The 17,247-nt window shown below is 39.2% G+C and overlaps 1 protein-coding gene across 2 annotated transcripts in view; it reads right to left on the bottom strand.

Annotated features, from left to right (window-relative positions):
- Positions 1-14,787, bottom strand: part of Skap2 (src kinase associated phosphoprotein 2) — a 155,048-nt gene extending 140,261 nt beyond the window's left edge. For both annotated transcript variants that reach the window (XM_055611896.1, XM_055611898.1), the window contains exons 1-3: positions 14,549-14,787; positions 5,918-6,023; positions 5,325-5,350 (exon numbers count right to left, since the gene is read on the bottom strand). In XM_055611896.1, the coding sequence (XP_055467871.1) occupies positions 5,325-5,350; positions 5,918-6,023; positions 14,549-14,615 (199 nt within the window). In that variant the 5' untranslated portion in view covers positions 14,616-14,787. The remainder of the gene's footprint in view (positions 1-5,324; positions 5,351-5,917; positions 6,024-14,548) is intronic.
- Positions 14,788-17,247: the final 2,460 nt, after the last annotated feature.

The following is a 17,247-nucleotide window of genomic DNA, read 5'->3' on the forward strand; positions in this document are numbered from 1 at the left end:
TCCAATAGAGAGGAAAAGCTGTTCTCTTCTGAAGCTCTTTAAATGAACGCAGGGGTCGCTGTTGAGTAGCGTACAGCATCTTCACTCCCCAGGGCTCGCTATCTATAGCTATACCTGCAAAGGCTTCTATAAATTAAAAGAAAAACGCTCAATGTGTGTTTATGTAATAAAATACTGAACTCCGAATCAACAATGGGCATCAGGTAAAAGTATCCAATGCAATTTACAGACATAATTGAAAGCATTACAGACTAATCAGACATCTAAAAGAAAAGCATGCTCAAATGTAATGTCTGCAGAGTCATTAGCTGGCAGTCATTCTATTACAATCACACATAATGTCCGTGGTGCCTTGAGCCTGTGCCAATGACAACAGCATAAATTTTGCATCTCATTTCTGTGGTCATAAAATTAATGATCAGTTTAAAAATACTTCTTTGTAAAAGTTATTGCACAAAGAAAAGACATGAATGTGTCCCTGTTATGTACTCACAAGGATAATTATGGGGTTGTTGCTCATTAATACTGTTTCTTGTTTCCCTAGAAAAGCATTTGATTTATCCCACAACTTTCAAAAGTTTAATTAACGATACAAAGTTAACCGTCTAAAAGACAATGATCCAAGTCTTCCCATCCCAGCGTTTTAGTGGCAACTTCAAGGCTTAATTGTACCACAGTAGCATAGGTCCCTGATAACTATTTTGAAATTTATAATACTGTTAGCCAGCTCTTTTCACATGGCTTCTAATCAATTACCATTTTCTTAAATGCCTAGAGAGGCAGCCAACAGCGACTGCACAGTCATGATCACCACGGAAACATTCTGCCCAATGTACCGCTTATTCTGCCAAATAAAATCCCTCTTTAAATATAACCAGATAATTGGCCAAATATACCTAAGATTTAGAGTTTATTTTATATACATATTGAAATAACACTTGTACTCCATAAATATGTATAGCTGTTAAATTAAAGAAAATTATAACTAACATACAGGTTAGAGAATAATTGTTCCCTCAGCCTATCAAGGACAAAATTTAGAGAGATAACTCCAAGTGAAAAAAAATAATTTCTAATTATTGTTCATTTGACCAGTCTCACTCTTCCAGTAACAATATACAGCTAAGCATACAGATTTATGCATTTACCCTGTAATTTCTTAAGGGAAGTTTAGTTCTTAAAACACTGAATGACACAAGTAAGATTTTCCTCTCATTCTTGGAAAGGCCAACTTATATAGCCAAAAATAATAAACATAACTCACACCAGACTGAGGCAGAGATTCGAAATAAGGACATCATTTCTCTGGACTACCTTGGAAACAGGCTTCTACCATTACAGGCCCCATTATCTCCAACATGCTTTAACACAGTTGTACATGCGGAGGGAGGCAGCGGCGGAATGGAACTCCTCCAGTTTAATTTGCCTAGATTTCATTATGGAGTTAACTTTCAACTGAAAATATACTATGCTAGGGAATTAAAGCCAAACACTGACTCTTGCATTATTCTGAAGACTACATAGGATAAGCTAAAATGTTTCCCCTCTTACCTAACAATCTTGCTATTTTTAAAAAGTGCTCCATTAATAAGCTTAGGCAATACGAATGAGAAGGTCAAAGAAAATTGCTTTCTAAATAAATCTGTGCATATTTAACAATACTGATAGAGACATAAGGGCAAAATCTATTAATTTTTTTTTCATAATTAGTGGGAAAGAGATTCTAAAGGAGAAAGTGAGTGCAGCAGAGCTGTGGCACCTGAAACAACCATGTTTAAAAACTAGATGCTAGCCCAGCATCGTGGCTCTGGGTAAGGAGGTGCCTACTATGCTCAGCCCAGGAAGAGAAAGAGACAGGGAAGAAAAAAAAAAAAAAAACTAGACATTAATACCTACAAATTTGAAAAACACTCTCTTGAAATGGTGTCCCATTTAAAATCTATTTCATTTAATGACTCAGACATTTCTAAAAAACTTCTTTCAAAACTGAACTTCTGAATCAAGATTGATTTCAAATAAGTCATACTGGAGAACACACACTGGGCATTACTCAAGAGATCTACTATGTGTTCCATTGTCTTATTCCAATGAATCCAGAAAGGAAGTAATATCTAAATCATTATTGAGACTAATACAAGGTAAAGATTTAACTAAAGTAGAACTACTTTTCATGGACCTAATACATATTAGAAAATCCTAGCTAATGCTCAATTACTAATAGTCTTTACAAAAATAGTCAATGTAAACTGTGTGAACCCTAAAAATAACTATTTAAGCCACTTTAGAAGACCTGTGATGGAAGACAATTAAACATAATTATGTGTTATGAGGATGGTGGTGTATGTCTGTAATTCTAGCTCTTCCGAGGCACAGGCAGAGAAATTCTGAGCTAGTGGCTGGCCTGGGATACAAAGAAAGACTCTGTCTCAAAAAAAAAATTATTATTATTATTATTTTTTTAATCCTATAGCATATCCAGTGAGTAGAGACCTGGAGCCTACAGGACTGGGGTTCAGGAGAAGACTTGATAGTATCAGGACATACTGCAACTAAGATACTAGTGTGAGTTACCTGTCTTGCTAAGAGCGCCACAGTTACAGGGGCCTTTTTATTCTAGATGAACAGGCAATGTTTCTAATGAATAACAGGGACTATACAAGCAAACTGTGTTCCACCTAGATGCAAATCTTTCTTAATAAAAAAAATTAAGACATTTAGATAAACAACTGATAATTATTCTAAAGTTACAATTTGACAGACCTATTCAATGGGGAATATATGCTCAATTATATAAGGAAAACCTTAAAAAAATCAAACAAATGGGAAGAGAAGTTTTAAAACAATATCTTCCTTTGGAAATGAATATAAGTAATGAGAAAGCTAGTGGTAAGCCTCAACACTTAAAAGCCACTACAATAAAGCAAACTATTCTGAGCCAAAGTATAAACATCAAAGGAAATATTCTAAGGTATACACAACTTAAGATTGCAACTATGATATCAATTCGACTGATTTTAACGACTGATTTTAACAACTGAACACTTCAACCTGTAAAGTATGCTTTAGTAAATCCCATGATGGGAGATTTTCTGCAATGCAGGGAAAGAAATAAAGACAGGAAGTTAAGAAGGACATAGACATGTGTCAACATTACAGAAATTAGTAAGTATGAATGAGCAAATCTCAATTAATTCATTTTGCTTAAAAACTCTCTACCTCTTTCTCACAATAATGGCATTAAAATTCCCCTATTACTGACTTAACAGAGGATATGAAACCGAACACACAGGTGCGACCTGCTTCTGCTCACTTCATTGTGATCCTATGGTGACAAGACAGACGTGGTTGAGAAGGGCGGGAGGGAGAAGGGACGAAGCTGTGAACACAGGAAAATGACCCACATGTCCAGGGAAGCGGGAGACACAAACAGCAGCATCAAAACAAGCTAGAACAGAATTCATTCGGTGTGGAGATCTTTTAAAGATGCACGCTGTGTAATCCCTTTGTGACTATTAAGTCTATGTCCTTCACTGGTCCTAATAAGTTAGAAAACAGTCTTTTTAGAAGAGAGCTGGATATACTGTGAGGGTGTGATGGCATAAGATTACTCAGCTTCTCATATTTCTCCAAGGTATACATCTAATTCATCCAGCGGCTCACTCTGTGCCAGCGCTCTTGGTGATTAGTTAACTCAATACAGCGGTATTGAGCTGCAAATGACTAACTCGGAGGAAAATGATTATGGGGAAATCTCTGAATTCCACATTATTTGAACTCTTATTCTAGGCTCATTTTTCAATTTCTATCAACTACTATATAAACTTCCATATTCTTCAGAGACAAAGAATATGTCTCAGTAATGTAATTTTAATATCCACACACCTGAACAAGTTCTGAAACAGAATCCCAAAGGGAAAGGCCCTCCTCTACATGCAATTATAAAATGGCTTCCCATTATCATGCCTTCTCTGCTTAAAATTTTTTAATGCACGAATAATTAAGCCACAATGAGCATTCAATAAATAATCAGTGCAACGAAAATATGCCCTTTAAGCAACAGGTAAGAACTGCTGTCTGTGATGTCTTTACAAATAATGCACTGTATAAAAGAAAACCCATCATATCAAAATGTATAAACTCATTTCTGTATTCACTTCAGTAAATGCAACAGGATTAAGGCCACCGGTTAAGATTCCTTGTGGCACAAAACTCTAAGAATGAGGAAGGAGGAGACATTTTCCTGCTCTTATCTTTAGTTGTGTTTAAACATCTTAGTATGTCAAAACCTTTTTCTGGTAGACATGGATCACACCGATCCTAACAAGCAATTGTGAAAGCAACTGTGACTGCCTTGAAGCTGGGGGCCGAGGGGGAGTGAAGGGGAGGTGAGGGGCTGGCATGAGACTAAGAGCCTGAGTTCCTAAAGCTGTGGCTCTCCTCTCTCAGTCAGCTCAAATAGGGACCATTATTGGGACCCTGTAACAAGGTGCCACCGTTTTTTCTTACCCAGACTTTGAAACTGACTCCACAGATTCACAGACCTCACATTGCAATCTTCATACTAACACTCACAAACAGAAGGTCATGACCTGTGAATTAGCACCTTAGAAATAAAGGCAGTATGCAGGTCCTCTCAGAGAACTGAAAATACGAGGTATCTGGAACTTCCAGTGCTGAGCAACAATCCTCCGACCTAAAGGAGAACGTCACCTCACCAGCGCTGCCTCGTATTTCAAACACAGTGGAACCAAATTCCCATCTCTGCACGCATTCCCATCCAAAGCACACATTTATTCAAATCAAAAGAACCAAAATAAAAGTCAGCATTTGAACACATGTTATTCATGCTGTCAAATACAACACAGAACTGTTTGGACTCATCCTTTAAAAACATGACCTTAGGACTAGAGATACGGCTTAACAGCAGAATGCTCGGCCTACATGTGTGAATCCTGTGTGCCATCTCCAAACACATGAAGCCTGGCTACCCAGCTGAGGGTCACTGTACCCCGTAAAACAGTCTCTGTAGTGGGACAGCAATAGGCGGCAGCTCCCCTCTGCTTCATCCAAGCTCTCTGTGGAGCTGCAGGTACATGCCTGTACTGCCATTTCTACCACTGCAAACACAGATCCTCAGACTAGGAACTGTGTGGGAGTCTAGCTTCTTAATATTCCTCTCAGCAGGGGGAGCTAGCGCCCTCATCTTGAAGGTCTAAACACATAGTAAGGAAATTAAAATTCTGATTCCAGCTATACAATTTCAGAATATTAAGATTATCCTAGTGAAAATCTCCTCCAAAAGAAAATTGAGATTTAAAATTTACCTTTGTCTTGAAATTCCTGAAGATAGCTGCAAAAAAAAAAAAAAAAAAAAAAGCATTTAAATATGGTTGAAAAATCAGGGCAAGGTCTAATTAGTAGCAACAACTCAAACCGAGAATTTACACACACACACACACATCTAGAGAAAAAATTCTCTGTTCTGAAATGACAATTCCTAAAGGCTTAAGAATTCATAATACGCAGAATTAAGTATGAAAAAGAGAATTTTAAAAAGATCTAATAGTAGTCTATATCTTTAATATTTATAACACAGTACATTTATTTAATGTAGTAACCACTTAAAATTATTATTTTTCAAGGTCTGAGGCAATTTCCACATGGATATTAAAATCTTCAACTACGTCCTCAGACACCCAAAGTAAACACTTAGCATTCTGCTAGCATGCTTAGAAAAAATATATAACTATTAACAAAAAGGGTATCTGTATTTGAAACCATTATAGTGGAAATATATTCTGTCCTTTAAAAACGCTTACCATTAATAAATCAGAACATAAAACTTAATTCCATAATAAACATTAATTACAGAGTTATTTCCAAGTAAGAAATTAGTAATAAAAAGCAAGTGACTTACACAGACTTTACATCTTTTATCTTCTTAATGAGAGAGTCTCTCTTTTCCTTTGCTTTCTTGGATAAATTTTCCCCTTTCAGTGTATCTGCTACAAATGTTTCAACATCTAAACCATGAAATATAAAAAAAAAGATACAAATTATAGAAAAGAACCATTTTTGTGAAGACAAATAGGTCAATAATTGTTTCTACACTTAAGTTTTAATATCTGTGAAATCTATGGTAGTTATTTATCAGTCCAAAGCATAAGAAGTTTTAATATCTGTACAATCTATGGTAGTTATTTATCAGTCCAAAGCATAACAGTTGAAGTACATTTCAAAAACTACGTTGGACAAATCAGTTCACTACTTAGCTAATAAAATCTGCATGTTCTACTGAGGCTTAGCACAGCAAATGCTATTTTGATGCTTGGCATCATTAAACTAGGAAGAAGCACACAAGTTTTAATAAACTATAGTGCCCCATAAAACAAATTCTCTTCTATAAAGCAAGCAGAAAGCTTTTATGCAAGTGCTACTATCATTTTATAATTGTTTTTTAAGTTGTTATAAGAAGTCATTTGCAGTATTTTAAAAGACAAGCAAAAGTCAGTGACAAGAGCTTGTTTTCCCAGTGTAATCTATTTTCAGGAACACATGTATCTAATGCTTAAAGAAAAGAAAAGAAATTCCTTTTTTTTTTTTTTTGTCTAGCCAAGCTTCTTAAATCATAGCCTCCTCCTTGCTACCTGCCCCACCCACACTGGCTCCCCTCAAGTCAAAAGACAACCAGTTGTGGTGGTTGGTTATATGAGCCCTTGCTGCCCACCCTGCATCTAGCTACCTGGAACACTAGTTAAATAAAGAAGTGAAAAACGGTTCTTCCACTATTTGTCTAAGACACAGATTTCTATGGCTTCATAGAACAGTCCCCACTGTCTCCTTGAATTTTCTGTAAACTCCTAAATATTATGTTAGCTGATTCTACTGTAAAGTTGCTGGTTTGATTCCTAGACTTCCGATATTATTGTTCATAAAATATTGGATAACTTACACATACTTTATTTTCAGAATTTCGTGACTCACTTTAAAATATGTCTCAGGGAATTACATTAAAATTTTAAACATGACTACACAGCACCCATATTTCACACCAGAAAGATTGTGTCTTACTTTCTTTTAATCTAACTACTTTGTCTCCTAACTTACATTGATAAAAATGTCAAAGCATAGTATTACATATAAGTAATTTACTGTATTTACATTTACAGCTGTAGTTACATTTAACCATTTAAAATCTAAAATACAGAATAGGATGCAATCAATTTTAAATTCTTGACTACAAAATGTATTTTGTTCCAATGAGGGACAAGGATGAAGCTGTTACAGAGTCATAATAAGGACTTTTTTTTTTTTTTTTTTTTTTTTGGCTAAGCCAATACAAAAGAAAAAATAAAACATGAAACAATTAAAACATGAAACAATCTCTTAAATAACTTCTGGTTTGAAGCCCAATAAAAGCAAGTATCAAAATGAAATAAAAGCAAAATGTCCTGGTTCTTCTTTCCTTCTGTGGCCCCTACATTAAGGTGCAGAGAGGCAGAGTCAGAAGCCAGTGAATTCGGGACTACTCTTCAAGTGGGTTCCAAACAGAAAGCTTGAAGCAGCAGCTTCTGCCCACGGGAGCAGGCCGCCTGTGGACAAGCAGACTTGAGCTGGAAAGAGAAGATCACTGGCTTCCCTAGTATCTGCACAGAAACTTTTTTAAGTGGACCAAGGAGTGCAGCTCCTGCTGCTAGCTCTCCCGAACCGCTCTGGACTTACACATAGGCTGGTGAACAGGTCTGCTTAACGTTATTTCCACTCAGTGTGTGTCTTAATTGCCTATTTTACATTTTCATTATGCAATCCCAGTTTAAAAAAACAAGATCTATTTTCTGTCTCCGGGAGCAATCACAGAACGAATTACTGCCCAAAAGTTATTTCTTTAAAAGGTCATTTCAGTTTTATAAAAACTCAGAAAACAACAATAAAAAGGCTGCATGTTCTATGTGCTGTTTCCTAAAAGCCTCCTAATACGTCTTGAAAATGTGCACCCATGCCTCTATTTTAAGAGAGTGGGAGAAATCCGAATGTCTCAAGGAGAGGGCTGGCTATGAAAAACATCTGTACTCTCACAATAGTCTTTTTAAATATTTATCCCCAAGCTTTTTCCTAGAAAAAGGCTTAAAAGCAATTATGAGGATTTTTTTTTTTAAATAATTCTCCAAAAGGTAGCAGAGAAGAAACTGTTTTGTTGGGGGGGGGGGGGGGGGGGGGGTGTTAAACAAGAACTTCTAGCTGGGAAAAGCTGCAATAACCTGGTTTGTTGGTTGCCCACAGCCTTGGTTGGTATTTAAGCCTTTGAAGTCTAGGGTGTTTCTTAAAACACACACTGCGCCACATCTAACGGATGGAATACGGAGCTTGCCGACTTTGCTCCCCGGGGCTTTTGCCAGCTCCAGAGCGGCGAGCAGGGACCAGGCTGTCCCGCGGTGCCTACAGCCTTGCCCCCAGAAACCAGCCCAAACCCAGTTAGCCTTAAACCTCGGGTTCTTGTCCACGAAGCTACGAACAGAGAGCAGAGAGCCCAGTGCTGCTGAGCTTGGGGCAGCCACGCCAGACAAATGGGGCTGGATCTGCGGCTTTGTACCTCAAAGCCAGAGTAATATTTCAAAAGCCAGCAATAAAACCCTTGGGTAAATCAAGCGCTCCTCTGGCTGGTTGGAAAAGAGACTTGAAGCTTTTTATTGTGTTCTAAATAGCCCCGCAAATGGTGAGAGAGCCTGTCGGTGAGCTAGCAAGCCGCCGGAGCCGCTTTTACCTTCCTAGAGGGGTCGTGTCCTCCTGTTCATATGTAGATTTCGCTGACTCCTTTCCATAAATCGGGGAAACGTGGTAATTTAACCACAAGAAAAAGTCAGCCTGCGGAGGCTGGCCCCCGGGCCGAGAACTGAGAACCCCCTTTTCTCCAAAGCAGAAGTTTTATTTTACCCACGGGCGCCAGCCACGGAAAAGCGGGAGTGGGGAGTGCGGAGGCGGCCATTGGGCTCCTGCTAATAAGGCCTGGAAAAGAGGGTGCCACCTACACCACAAGCCGGCGGTGCCCCTTCTCTCCTCACCCTCCCGCAGCTGGAGGGCTGCAGGTCAGCACCACCAGCACCTAACAGCACAACCCACTTCCACGGGCCTCCAACCGCAATTTGGCAGCAGGAAAAAGTTATCTCAGCAAAAGTAAACATGGTACTAATTTTTGCTCCCGTTACACCTTAACTTTGTAAAGAGTAAGCCGTCCAGTGGGAACAGCTGTAAAAGTCTGGGGCAAGGCAGCTGAAAGATCAGATTTACAACTGCTTCCTACAGAAATGTTAAGGTCTGAGAACAAAATTTAAAGATGACGTGTTCTGGCTCAATAATCCTTGTGCAGTTACGTCAGAGACCACTCTCCAGACCTCTGACCCCTAAGACACAAGCACTTGAACACCCTAGCCACTGAATGGTACTTCCATACTTTTGTGTTTGCTTTTTTCTTCGTACATAGGAACCCCTAGAAAAACTGTCACCCTGCCTTCCTCTGGAGTGAGTGAGGACAGGTATCACAACACACACACACACTTTCTACCAACTTCTATGGAGAGCAAATAGTAAAAAGGTTCAAGAACAAAACTCTTCCGATGATAAACTCCTCCACTAGTCAGTGGGAGTCTAGCACCTGTTCTCAACAACCCCCAATAGGGATCAGCCTAGAACAAGACCTGCAGCCACTAAGGCAACTTCCCGCCTCTCTCCACACACATACCACCTCTGTGACGGCCTGACTCTGCCTGAAGGAGAAAGCAATAACTGGGATGAACCCACCACCATTTGCTAAGTCCTGGATCAACAAAATTAACACAGACTTGGCACCCCAAATGGCTTTAGTCCTTAATTCTGCATGTCTTCCTACCTTGTGGTGTGAACCAGATTTTACTTTGTTCACTGAGCTGTCTGTCATCCAGCTTAAAGTGTTAACTTAATGCCAACACTTTCAGCTGCCATCAGAACAGAATCACGCTCTTTTCTGTTACGATGGGGAATCGTCTGACCAAACAGCTACTGAGGAAAGTATAAAAATCAATTAAACTGGGCACATGCAGATCAATGGAGCCAAATACCTAAAGTTGGAAAATGGCTAATTGAAAAGTTATTGATTGTTCTGGTCAATGCCTTCCCCTGGATTACCTTGTGCTTTCCCATGTTACAGCTGAACTGTGGCCTTTTTAAACACGGGATAAGACATAAAGAATCAGATCACCAAGTGCCATGGGGGAAGCCTATCTGAGTTTTATAATCCAATCAGCTACAAAATTTTCAAAACTCGCTTTACAAGCTAAATGGTTTATTTTGATAAAAAGCTGAGCTGCTGGAAGATAAAGCTGGCTATCTTTCAACCTCTTTAGACTTATCTAATCAGAATCTTTTCCCCACACATTTTCAAAGACGCCACAGTGAGCAACACATTAGTCTAAGACCCACACTATATCCACCCACCGTTGGGTAGCGTCTATTGCAATGTGTTCAGAATGTGATTGAAAAAGAAATGTAAACTCAGTGAAATGAAAAAGAGAGACTTGGCTTTAATTGAAAAAGACAAACTAAATGAATAATGAGTATATAAAATCTAGCCTATGCCGCTTTTATCACCCATATATGACACTTAGTGTTCAATTTATGAGAGACAACTGAAGTGTATTTCAAATCCCCGGAGGCTCTGCCTCCTCTGGTGTCTTTACCTTCTTTCTCGAAGTACTTCAGGACAAATATCAGAGATAAACATACTTGGAAAGTTTACAGTCTGCTCATTTTTTTTTAGCACATTTAGATGTTTCAAAAGAAACTAATGTTGATTAAGATTAAATTAACTATTGAAAATGTGTATACCGTCAAGAGCCTTACTAAGTAATCCAAGGTGAAAATACTTTCAATGGAAAGCCATGCTAAAATAGCCCCCAACAAGGAAAAAAAAGGCAGTTAACTCTTAAGATGAATATATAAACCATCTTCCGAATGCTGCATCTTTGTTTACAGATACTATTTGACCCTGACAAAAATCTCTATCAACTTCTGGTCCCTTGATTTGCAAACTCATATCCCTATTTGTAGAAGACAGTATCTTAGAGATGCCATAGGCTGATTTCATTCTCAGAGCAAATGTTCTCCTATCATCTTTATACTGATTAGCTGCTGCTGCCAAACTGGGGCAGGCTTGTTCCTGCTCTGCCAGGTAACAAGAAGTAGGTGGCCACGGGTGACTCAGTAGGTGGCACTCTTCCCTCTGCATCCTCAGCCAGAAGGAGGGTGAAGAACACTAGATGTACCATAAATAATTCCCATAAGGAAAATAACCTAATTATAAACAGGAATTGGAAAGGTGAAAAACAAGCCCCACTGTACTTGGCATTGAAAAAAATCCTACCTCAGTTTCAACTGAATTGTATTCTTTATCAAGTGCCCCTAAAGGAATTATCGATTACACTATGTGAAGGTTTAAAAAAAAAAATGCTCTGGAAATCCCCAATAGGGGGGAAAAAAAGCATTATTTCTAATCAAAACTGCCATCTGAACAAAATCTCAAGGTCATTTTGCTGAAACCATATAGTCACTTTGTTATGGTTTGTTCAATTTGGTTTTATCTTTCACTGCACTAATAGCTATTTCCTTTTAACACTGGCTTTATTTTCTAATTTATTAAAAAGAAGGGAACACTTTCCTTTCAAATTTTGTTGCCATGATAAGAATGGATGGGAATGAGTCTGAATATCTGATTACAAACCACTAACAAACCTGTATTTAAAGGGTGATTAAACACGTGAAAGCAGCAAGCAGCACTTCCAGAACTGCTCACCTTCTTGCCTGCCATTGAGAATCCCATAAATCAAGGCCATTCTTGCTATTAGTCCTAGTCAAAATATTTGGGTATGGGGTAAGATTAAACGGCCAGGACTTGGGGCTATCCTTTGGCTTTAATTATCAAGGATAAACCTGTTCTTCCATTGTTTGGGGGGCAGGGTGTCAAAGGTTGATTAAACAAAATTTTATATGAACTGTTGTAAAAAAATAATTTAACAGTTCTTATTTTTTTAAAAATATAGACCTTCAATTTTTAGTATATTGATGCTATAGAAAACATAACTGTATTAACTATACTGTAATTATCTTCAAGGATATAATTATGAGTTAAAAGTGGTAATTTTATTTTTGTATTCCATACAGTGTTTTTAAAGAGCAAAGAAATGAGGAGACCAATATTAAAATGGTAGTTTACAGCTACCATAATCAAAAAGCAAAATAATGACAAAGACATGATTACCGAAAGAAAAAAAATGCATTCAAGCACCTATTTTTATGTCATACATGTATGACATAGCAAATACTTAACATGTCTGACATGTGATGACTTAGATAATGAGCATATGAAGCATAAAATGTCACTTTCTTCTGAAACCAAAGGATCTGAAACTCCTCTGAAGGTTGGTTCCTTACCTACTTCACAGTGTGCCAGCATTTTAAGAGCCTAAACTACCAGGATCAGCATCTTTTCTTCAATTTAAAAAGCAATTCACCAGGTAAGCTAGCAATATCTCTAAAATCCAAATCAATGCAACTGTATAATTCACTATAATTATACAATTCTAAATTGTATCATGTACTTTCACACAAAACCCTTGAGTGATGCAATCACCATCATGTATCCCAACAAGATTCAAGGATAGAATAACTGCTTAGAGCATCTAGTCTAAAGATGTTAATACACATAAAATCTTAACAACTTTCTTTGAATATTTAAAAGCTGTTTTAAACCATGAAGGAAGACTAGCTCACTTTTTACTATATGTCAGATCCATAAGCTAAAAAATCTTGTAAGAATAAAATGTAATGCAAACTTGTGATCAGCAAACAGTAATTGTGTTGATCTTTGTTTCTAATCCCTCCTGTATTTTATAAAGAGCTAATTTCAAACATTATGCTCGTTCAACCTGTGACCTAAAAGATGACAGAAGTACACAGAAAGTTAGCATTACCAGGTGAATGTGTAATTCTGACCTGGTTGCATTTTACAAGAGTGAGCTTCAGAAAATACTTGTAACCTGTGAGGGTGAAGAACGACAGCTCTCTACCCTACTAAGTTGGAAGTGTGACTGTGGATCCAGATGACAACCTGCCTACTAAAGAATCTGTCAAGCTTTAAAAGCTAAACAGAGGTTATTTTATTTTTTTCCATTAAAAAATATGGACCTACAATAACCTGAAAAAAAAAAAAAGATATTTCTAGAGTAAAACTTTTTTTTTTTCTGGTCTAGTTATTGAGATGCAATTGCACCCCACCTAATGTTAACTGTAGTGACACAAAACTGGCACTCCTGTCAGCCCTCCTATCAAAACACTGAATGTAAATCTGCAGTTCTTTCATCACTCTCTTAGTGAGCTCCATTAATGACAAGAAGCATTTCTCAGCATGACACAGCACACCACCTCCCTGCATGATGCTCTTACAAACACAGGTCTGCAGCCACACATGGAGTTGTATTTTTGATCATAGTCATGATGACAACAGCCCAACAGTTTTAACACTCACACTGTTGCAACACTTGCTATTTCAAATGTATGTTTTAGATGACACTGTTTTTAACAACCGAAATACACAACTTACAGCACAGGCATCTAGCAGAAACTTTTGAATTCACTGATCCATGATCCATATTGGAAGAAATATTTTAGAAAAAAATCAAACTAAAATTATTCCGTTTCCAAAATTCTAACATCTACAAGGCAAAGTTTATGATGTATCCAAGACCATCAAGATAGGTAAGACTTCTGCAACCCAAAAAAAAAAAAAAAAAAAAAGTATTTTCTACTTGTGCAGAACTATCGCGCTTTCCTTGATCCTCAGTGGAAACGCTCACCTCCATACCTTACTAATCTAACACCAGATTCGTAATAGCACCGGGGAACCACAGTTCAACTCCTAGAAGTTCCCATAAATGGGAATGTAAAACCGAAAAGGGGAAGATGAGGGTGCGAAGCTGAAGCTCTTTCATCACATGACACAGGAAGTAGGACTTTTAACACATCCTTCCTTTTTCACTTTAATAGTTACCGAGGGTGAAGAAATAGTGGCCATTTGAAAATCCGGCACCCATCAAAAATATAAACACGTTTGACCCGACTGTTCAAGAAAACGGGTGTTTTGGAAACGGTACCTTTTCACCTCCTAACTCCCAACAGCTGCGGCCCTACAAGCGTCTTTGCTAACACCTACACCCTTCCCGGCCTGACCACCCGGGAACTAGTGCTCGGACAACTCCCTCCGCACTTCTCACACACGCACTCATGAACATGTGCGTCCATCTCCCGCCCTCACATTCGAGTCTTCATAAAACACACAACTGTCCAGCGCCTCAGGGAGGATCTGAACACCTCGGCATACACGCCCACTCCCGGCACCCTGGACCCCCTACACGGCCCGCCCCCACGGCCCGCGGAGGATGAGGGCTGAGCGCGTCTGTCCCTGCCGGCTCGCCGTCCCCGCGCGCCCGCCCCCCAGCGTCCCCGCCCCCTTCCCGCTCTTTACCTGCCAACAGGTTCCTAATTTCCTCCGGGAGCGGGCCGGGAGCGGAGGTGCTGCTGGGGTTGGGCATGGTTGTGGCTTGGAGCTCGACTCACCCTAGGGCTTCCGGGTGAGCACCGTGGGGCTGCGGCTCCGGACACGGCCAGGCCGACACTCGCAACAAGGAAGTCACTGGCTCTTTAGCCAGCGGTCGCTGGACGGCCGGGCTCTGCCCTGCCCGCGAGAAAGGGGCGGAGCCATGGGCGAGGGGGCGGAGAGACCGGACTTGATGCCCGACTGCGCTTGCGTAGTCCCTGCCCTCCGTGTGTCCAAAGAAAGCGCCTCCGGGAAGACCACGCCCACACAGGGAGGGGAGCAGGAGGCGGGGCCGCAGAGAGACGAGAGCGGATTGGAGCCTTGTCACCTGACCGGGCCTTGAGGCCCCTCCGCGCCATTTTTGGTGCTGGTACCTCAGCCACGCCTCGCTCTTTCTCCAGGATTCCGGAAAATAAGGGCTCCGCAGAGTTTACACGCATTCCCGTTAAGGGGCTATCTGACTAGTGGTCGTTCCCACCGAGGCTTAAGCCCCTCGCCTGGTAACCCACCAGGAAGTTTCCACCACCGCCCCCCTGCTTGCATGCGCTTCTTTGTCTTAGGAAAGAAGGTAACAAAATCCCATTTTCCGCCCATCCTTCCGGACAGTCCCCGAGCTAAGACGGCGGAGCGTTCTGATTGGCCCTGGCATTACTTTCCTTCTTAGTGGTGGGGTGATTGATTTCCCTCGCTCTGATGGAAAAAGTTCTAGACAGTATCTTTCAGGGCATCAGGAAGCTAAGTAGGTACTACTGTCCACCTATACCGTTGTCCACCTTTAAGTATTTTTGAATTGCTAATGGTGATTAGAATAAAAGTATAAAAATCTGTCTTCTTCAATTTAATCAGCAAAGATTGAGTCTTTAAATCTTAAACTCTTAAAACCCCAAAAGACAAGTTCTGGCTCCTTTAGTCAAAAAATTGTGTGTGTGTGTGTGTGTGTGTGTGTGTGTGTGTGTGTGTAAATGATAATTACATTCAAGTGCCATTAACCTTTACAATCACTTAAAGCCTACTGTGTAGACATTATTTGTCATCAAAGAAAATGAAGCTACCAAAGCCACTGAAGAGTACAAAAAGAGGTTGATAGGAGCCTTCAGATAGGAACTGACAAGGTAAAACATTTCGAGTATCCTCTGTGTATTTCTTCTGGTAAAAATATGCTTAAGTTGCACCTTCCATCTTTTCGTTGGCTAGGCACATCATTTTCAAAATGACACATGAATATCACCTCACCTCCATTTCTCTTGTTAGAAACAGTGGCCATCATTTATTATTTCTCCTAGTGTTATAGGATCTGCTTAAAACCAACATAACTCAAACACCAGGTCAATGCAGAAATTTATTGTAATCAAGCAGCTCCTGATCGATCCAGGCAGCAGAACAGACTCAGGAATCCCAAACTGGATTATCACAGAATATTTAAACTTGCAAAACACAAGCATCTGTGCCAAATTATAGTTAAATTTTTCCACCAATCAGGACAGGAGTTGGTCCCTGGGCCTGGGAACATGAACTTGTTTGACCTGACAGCAAAATGGAGAAGTTGTCCTTGAGATGGCTGGATTCAGACAACTGTTTCTTTACAACAGAAGCTGTTCAGCTATTGGGAAATCCCCATCTCCACTAGATCCTGAGAACTTGAACTTAGTTCTTCTTCTCCCCTCACCCCCCCACCCCCACTCATGATTAAATGGAGCCTGAAAACAAAATGGCTGTACTTAAGACAAGTTTATTTTGCTTGTTGCCAACACTAGGTACTAATGTACTCTGAATGTTGTGTCCAGAGTACAACATTCAATCAAAATGTAAATTGCTTATTCCTGAACTCCCCAGGTTTCTTCTATTTTTTTATTTTATTTATTTTTTATTTTGTTTTTAAGGCAGGGTCTCACTATGTAGCTCTGGCTGTCCTAGAACTCATTATGTAGACCATGCTGAACTCACGGAAATCAACTTGCTTCTACAACATGAGTGCTGGGATTAATTACATGTGGCACTATGCCCAGCTTTCATTTCTTTTCTATTTTCCTCCAGCTTTCTTTAGAGCAATGTTCTTATACGTCAGCCTGCCTTAGAGTCATGTAAAGAAACTCCTAAGATGTAGGTCTAAAGCCCTACCCAAGAGATTCTGATTAAATGGAAAATGGTCTCTAATAAATAAATATAAGGTGTGTTGAGATTTGATTTTTGAAAATCATTTTGCTACAATTTCCTAATTACTACAGAGTAAAATTTGTAATAAGTATCATCCTTGGCTAGAATAATAGCTCTATTAATATTTCATCAAAAAAAAATGTTAGGGTTAGGGATAGCTCAGAGTATGTGCTTAGTGTGTACAATTCCCAGCACCAAGTGAATAAATACTTGAATTTTTCAGATAGTACTAATAAAAATGAGGACTCAAATGTATTATGACATTTATGTAATTCTCAAAGAGACAATACACTAATTTAAAAAGGGAAAAAAATGAGTATTTAGGTGCCCATGTCTTACAAAACAGCAAGACAAAAACTTAATATTTGAAGTAAAACATGCAAATGAATAACAAAAAAGATATTCCAAAATGGAATCCAAAGTCCCTACCCAGATGAGAAATGTGATAAATTATAAAAAGAATGATGAAAATT

The sequence above is a fragment of the Psammomys obesus genome, unplaced genomic scaffold (genome assembly GCF_907164565.1).
Source record: "Psammomys obesus unplaced genomic scaffold, mPsaObe1.curated_primary_1811, whole genome shotgun sequence".
NCBI lineage: Eukaryota > Metazoa > Chordata > Mammalia > Rodentia > Muridae > Psammomys > Psammomys obesus.